We start from the raw sequence: 6,658 nt of genomic DNA on the forward strand, positions 1-6,658 counted from the left end.
CTTGGGCCAGTGAAGCAACGTCCTCCACAACTAGACTGAAGAACAAAACAACAGCAACTTGTCTGTTCCCCTTCCCCCAATTCCCCAGCACTGTTCCCAACCCCCAATTCCCCAATAAAAATCTTAAAAAAAAAAACTGGTCAGAATAACCTTTGGACTGGGGCACTGTATCTCAAACATTTGTCTACAAAGATAATAAGAAAGCAGATATGACTACCAGACTAAAAATTAAACATATTCTTAAAAAAAAATAGTAATATCTATGTGGTATATAGATATAATAATACCTATGTGGTATATAGATATCGTAATATCTATATATGTGAAAGTTCCAAGGCTGTGTCCAAAGATCCATGGCTCTGACTATAGCCATAATCTAATAACCAAAGCCTCACTTAGATAGGTGGTGTCTAGAGGATGGAGAACTAAGCTAAGTCATAGAAAGCAAGGCAGGGCAGGACTGGACAAGGCCAGATACTCACCCTCAGGCCGGGCAGGGTCACGGTTGAGCACAGCATATCGAGGCAGATCAATACCTTCCTCCTGCAGGATCCGGTACACCTCCCTCCTGTCACCCCCCGGAATAAATTAGCTGGGAGAGGTGGGGGATGGTGACAATGGGCAGAGGCTGGGGATTTCATCTGCTCAGGAATTGGAGATACCAGGGTGCAGAACTCAAGGGGGTATAGGACAAATATTGACCATGTTTGTTTGACTATCCCTCCCAGAGTGAGTTCTCTGAACAGGCATAATCTCCAGGCCACCCATCCCACCAGCCAACAGAAAGCTATACCTATCTTGGATGTAATACTGCATAGCCAGGTCATTGATAAGAAAGGGGTTTCGAAGCTTGGAGTAAGCAACAGCTTTGTCCAGAGGAAAGCCTGGGATGGAGAAAGGAAATAAAGAGACCAAAGAAAGAAAGTGAAAGAGACAGTGAGAAAACATCAAGAGAAATGAGAAACGTATTAAAGCTACTAATTGTCACTGAGCTCCTCTACTCATCCATCCCATCCCTTATCCTTCTGCCCAACTTCCCAAGTCTAGAATGTCCAACAGGAAAAAGTAAAAAAGAAATTATTTTTAGGGTCCCTTCACAGACCCTTAGAGCTGTCCTGAGGTTCAAATATGGGCTTTACACTACCCACAGCAACTCCCCCAGGATGTAGGGAAAGCAAACCCCTTTGCGCTGCTCTCTGGTGTGTTAGGAAGAGCTGAAGTCCTCTTTACTATCTGACAATAAGAACCTCACTTCCCAGGCCAGCATTCCCAACACCATTCCTTCCCATTTTCCTTCACAGACCCTAACCTTTGGAGTGGAAAGAAATGAGGCAGTGGCAGGATGGCCAGTTTTCCACAGGTTCATTGAGGATCACATCTTCTCCCAGGATAATAACAGTCAGGTAGTCAAATCTGCAGAGTCGTTCTAGGATTTGGGTCATTGGCTTGGACTTGGATTTCTTGGTCATGGCACAGATGCCAACAATGATCTGAGGTTCAGGAGGCTAAGAGAAGAAGTGCCATCAGGAACTGAGGAACTTCCCACCTAGACCATCCCTATCAGGGAACACTGTCTTATCTTCTTAGGGCACAGAGTTTCTTGTCAGTACTTCAGACTATGGGGTAAAGGTTGACTCCTAACTTAGGTCTAGATTGGGGCACCTGTAGGGATTCCTACTGCCTACAGAATAGGAGCCTGTCCACAGTAGGAAATGTGTGCTCAGGCAGAAGAGCCAGAGAACCAACAACCTCGAGACAATATGGTAGGGGTTTCAAAGAGGGGTGATCCAACCAATTTCCACTGACCTTCCCCTTAATCAGGATAGGGCCTGTTTATGACAGGGAGTCTATGCATTTAGAAAGAACAGAGAGGTGTATCCATCCAATGGAATCTCAACTCTCTATGACAGGGGTCCCAACACCAAGTTACTTCATTTTCTCTGGTCTTACCACTTCATCCTCTTCATCCTCAAGGAGCTCGCTGTCACTCTCGTCTGTCCTCATGCCTATTCCACGGGTACCCAGCCCCTCATCTCCAGCTCCAAGGAAGAAGTGGGCTGTGGCACTCTCGCCCTCACTGGCCGGCAATGACCACATCGCCGCCGGAGCACCCACTCATCCCGCTCTGCAGTGGAGGATATCCCATTAGCTCAAAATCCAAGCCCAGTGGTAGTGGAGGGGAATGGGGCATGGGGAAAATAGGAGGGAACTACAAGGGAACTAGGGGAAACAGGGAACAAAACTATGGTAAGAAGGATCAACAGGAAAGGAGACATGTGGGCTATGACTTGAAATGACTAAAGATCCATAAGAGAAAAGCAAGTTATCCCTTTACCTCCCAGCTCATCCCACCCCCAGCCAGGAGATTGGTAAGAGGATCAGTAGATGAGCCCTTACAGTGTTGGCATGTCCCTGATTCTGCCAGCATGAAACACCATTAACTCCAGTAGCAAATGCGAAAGGCGGTTCCTCATGGGAGGCTAATGTCAATTCCTACGAGAAAAGGTTAAAGTAACATTTCAAACTTCGGATTCACTCCAAAATGATCCTAGCCCTTCCCCACCTCCCCACAGTAGTGTTGAACTCAGTGATTTAATTCAAGGGCAAAGCAATGAAAGAGCTCAGCCGTTTTTGCCTTAACCCCATCTTCATTCCTACCATGGATTAACTCAAAAAACATTTATGAAGGGCATCCTATGTTCTAAGCATTATCAGAATATTAAAATTCCCTATGCCCCCATCTCGCCTTCACCTGGTCCACCTTAAAAGACAGATGCCCAAGTCCAGAAAATCTGTTCAAGGAAATAGGTCTGGTGCTGGTTGTGAGGTCAAGGATACAGGCCATCCACACAACAGCCCTCAACCCATTCTCAAACTGAAATTTCAATTTCTCTCTACTGTTTCCTGGTACTACAGACCCAAAGCTGGTCCAGGTCAAGGTCCCTCAAACAGAAGCTATAGGGGGGAAAAAATCCTGCCTAGAGCCATAATTAGTGAGAATATCTAGAGATATTCCTGAGTCAGAACAACCTGGCCGTTCCACTTCTGTATACATACACCTAGAGTAATGATACTTAACCTATTGTGAATATGCTGTGCAAGGGATGTTTGGTAGGAGACATTTTTGGTTGTCATATCTGGGGGCGGGGAGGGCAGTGTGCTATTGGCATCTGGTGAGTCAACACCAGGAATGCTGCTAAACATTCTAAAATGCATAGGATATTCCTCCGCAACAAAGAATTATCCAATCCAAACTGTTACTAGTACCGAGATTAAGAAATTCTGTTGTTGAGAAACTCTTCCACATAAGAAGACATGTGCAAGAATGCTCATAACCTCACTGCTGGTAATGGGAAAAACTGAAAACAATTCAGATGTCACAAGTAGGAAAATGGATAAATACAATGTAGTGTATACAAATGACAGCAATTTAAAAAAATAAATCAAACAACATGTGCAGCTTCCAAATGCAAACCATAGAAATATTGGGTTGTCGGAAAAGTCATGATGTATTTTTTTGTTTTTCGTTGCAAAAATGCGTCACAACTTTTCTGACAACCCAATATATATTGTACAGCTGTCTGTATAAATAAAAACTATCACATATGTTTATTACTGTATACATAATTAGTAGAAGTATAAAAACATAGAATGGAAAGAAAGACATCCAGCTCATGATAGTGGTTAACTCTGAGGAGAAGGGAGAATGGCACTGAAAAGGATTCAAATGGAACTTCACAACTTTACCTATAATGTTTATTAAAATTTTTAAAAAATCTGAAGCAAATATACAAAAGGTTAACATTTGTTAATATTAAATTGTGGAGAGATGGGGTATCTGTTATTTCTTCCCAAAAATAAAAGTCACACATAAGTAATTTCCCACATTCTCCAAAAGTTCTCAGAAACACTGACCAATGAAAGCCACAAACTCCTTAAGTAAATGGATTAGTCGTATAGAGTTTTTAAATGGCCTTCAATAATTACGTTCTGTATTTTTATTTTAAACCCTTCCATTACAAGCGGGATTTGCCTTTGATTAGAAAGTTAGTTAACCTTTATATAGACCTTGACCTTTCCAGTCTTCACCATCTACTTGTCTCCCCTGCTCAACCACCATGGGGACACAACATTCTCCTTAGACAACATTTCCAGCTGTGCACTGGAGGCCTTATATATACACACACACCCCTCCTGATTAAGTCTATTTCTTTGAACTCCTTTTTCGTGACTTGACCCAATTTCTATGATTTGTGGCATTCCCAAGGTCCCTGTATAGTTTAAGCAAGCAGAATTTTGTTGCATTCTTTACCCTTACTCTGAAGCACGAGCTTTCTTTCATGTCTAAAATTCCTAACCTTTCACCCTTTCTTCCATTAAGTTCTTCCCAGTTTTCTACTGAATGTACAGTCTTGTTCTTGTAATTCTATTACAACTCTATAACAGAGGATGGTAATAGAATGGGGAAGGACAGTCTGCTTGCCAGAGAGATGCAAGGTCTAAATTCATAGTTAACAAAGCAAAAATAGAAGCCTGACAGAAATAGCTATGAAATAAGCCAGGATTTATTTAGATGTACCTCTGGGAGAAGCTGGGGTTTAACGTGGTGTTCCAAGAGCCATTCCCATTTTCAGTCCTCCTCTCCCCACCCCCTCTCACCCAATACTTTGTTGCAAAAGAAAAGAAAATGTCAGACTCTACACAAGGCTAAAGGACAGTCTGACTCTGGCCTGAATCCTCCCGGAAGGAAAAAAGGAAGGGAGGAAGGAAGGAAGGAGATAAGTAGGGAAGGATAGAAGGAGCGGCAGGTGGGTAATCTTCTCAGGACTATCTATGTTAAATAAGATCTGGAGAAGGGGTAGAAGGGAGGTAAAGTGTGCAACTTCTTTATCCGTTAGAAGGTAGGGCTGCTTGTAGTAGTCCTCTAATTTCCTTAATCGCCATGCATTTGATGGAGGGCTCCATCAAGGGTTAAGGGGGAACATCAATACTGAGTCCAGGCAGGCATAATTCCAACAGAGTGAAACTCCTCAGGCCATTAACACTATCTCCTTCCCACCTTCTACCGTGGACCCCTTAGTTCCTTCTTGATGCGATTTTTAATCCTTCATAGATATCCTTATTCTGACGCTGATGAACTGTGCCGATGCCCTGTTCTTAGTGTCAACTCCCTCGTGCTGCCTTCTTTCCCCAACTTGCGAAAATGACTCTTCATGGACTCCCCTACACCACTCCCAACACTGAGTGCTGCCCCCCTCCCCTATCACTGATCAACTAATCCAATTCATAATCCAACTAACATCACACTCACTGGTTCCCCAGCATTCAACAGTCCTTCAAACCCTCCGATGAGTCACCACACTTGGTAACATATTTATAGGGAAGCCTCAGTGAGTCCCACTAAGACTGCCTGAGACCCCTGCTTTCCTCACACTATCCCTCTCTCCAGACTCACCTTCTCTTTTTTCTGCAACAATCCCTTCCTCAAGCTGATCCTCCAGTGTGACTCCACTCCCACCCCTCCTCACACAGACCTCTCCACCCCGACCTTCTCCCACGCCGACTCCTCTCCTCACGCAGACCCTCATAAGCCCGCCTCTTCTCTCGCCGACCCCCTCCTCCGTCCTCTCTTCACACAGCTCGGAGGCACGAAAACCACCCTCCCATCCTGACTCCACTTAGCCTTTGCCCGCCCCCGCCTTCCCCGCTCACTCTCCCTACGCTGACATTGAGGCCTCTTCGCTGGGTTTCTTTCCGCAGCTGCCCCCAGCGGGTACTAACCAAAGCCTTCATCGCCAACCAGGCCCACTCTACCCAGCCCACCCCCTCAGATACCGCCCCCGGCCCTCACTCACCCGCCTCCCCGCGCTCGCACAGCCGAACCTGCCGGCAGCGACACCTGACAGCGGCCCAATCAAAGAGCGACTTCTCTGCGGCGCCACCAATCAGCGGAGGGCGCGCACCGGCACCAGAGTCAGGCTGCGTTGGCCGGCGCTTCTGCGCGGAAGAGGGTGGCCCCTAGTGGTTCTGGGGAGAAAGTGCAACCTGATGCTCCTCTTCCTCGGATTTCCTACTGCGTCGCTACAATCCAGCTGCTGGGTGTAGACACTTGCCAAAGAGACGAAGAAGCGGGGAGAAGCGAGATGCAGAGGAAGAGGCAGAGTTTGTGCCATTGTACCTTCTAGAGGACAAAACCAGGCAATCTGTTTGTTTTGTAAAACAAAATGGGTTATGATATACGTAGAGATCCAATAAATATAAGTTAAAAATGTTAACAAATGTGGAGAAGTGAATAGGAAGACTGGAGATGAAAACAGAGACAAAGGGAGAAACAGATCAGGAAGTAAGAGAGGGAACAGAGAGTTATTTATGGAGGACTCAAGAAAATGGATGGACATCGAAGACTGAGTAAGTTGATCCCTGTCTCCACACTCTGCTTGCTCTCTACCCTCTAGACTTGTTTGACTCCTTTGATAGCTTTGAAGCCTTGGACAAGTCACTAAACTTCCCTCAGCCTCTGTTTTCTCATCTGTAAAAGAGTGGGATTAAAAAAATCCTTAAGGGGGGCCGGCTGAGTGGCTCAATTGGTTAAGAGCTTGCCCAAGAGTGCGAGCTCTGAGCAACAGGGTCGCCGGTTCGATTCCCACATGGGCCAGTG

At 45.4% G+C, this 6,658-nt stretch overlaps 1 protein-coding gene across 17 annotated transcripts in view; it reads right to left on the reverse strand.

The window, feature by feature from the left end:
* PPIP5K1 (diphosphoinositol pentakisphosphate kinase 1) overlaps positions 1-5,946 on the reverse strand; it is a 42,491-nt gene extending 36,545 nt beyond the window's left edge. For 13 of the 17 annotated variants that reach the window (XM_019644967.1, XM_019644961.1, XM_019644972.1 and 10 more), the window contains exons 1-6: positions 5,856-5,945; positions 2,398-2,493; positions 1,951-2,125; positions 1,310-1,505; positions 794-884; positions 483-568 (exon numbers count right to left, since the gene is read on the reverse strand). In XM_019644967.1, the coding sequence (XP_019500512.1) occupies positions 483-568; positions 794-884; positions 1,310-1,505; positions 1,951-2,097 (520 nt within the window). In that variant the 5' untranslated portion in view covers positions 2,098-2,125; positions 2,398-2,493; positions 5,856-5,945. Of the gene's footprint in view, positions 1-482; positions 569-793; positions 885-1,309; positions 1,506-1,950; positions 2,126-2,397; positions 2,494-5,455; positions 5,543-5,712; positions 5,734-5,781; positions 5,804-5,855 lie in introns of those variants that run through there. The other 4 variants (XM_019644959.1, XM_019644960.1, XM_019644958.1 and 1 more) reach the window with 4 other exon arrangements.
* Between the last annotated feature and the right edge of the window lie 712 nt (positions 5,947-6,658).

The sequence above is a fragment of the Hipposideros armiger genome, unplaced genomic scaffold (assembly GCF_001890085.2).
Source record: "Hipposideros armiger isolate ML-2016 unplaced genomic scaffold, ASM189008v1 scaffold_92, whole genome shotgun sequence".
NCBI classification, from domain to species: domain Eukaryota; kingdom Metazoa; phylum Chordata; class Mammalia; order Chiroptera; family Hipposideridae; genus Hipposideros; species Hipposideros armiger.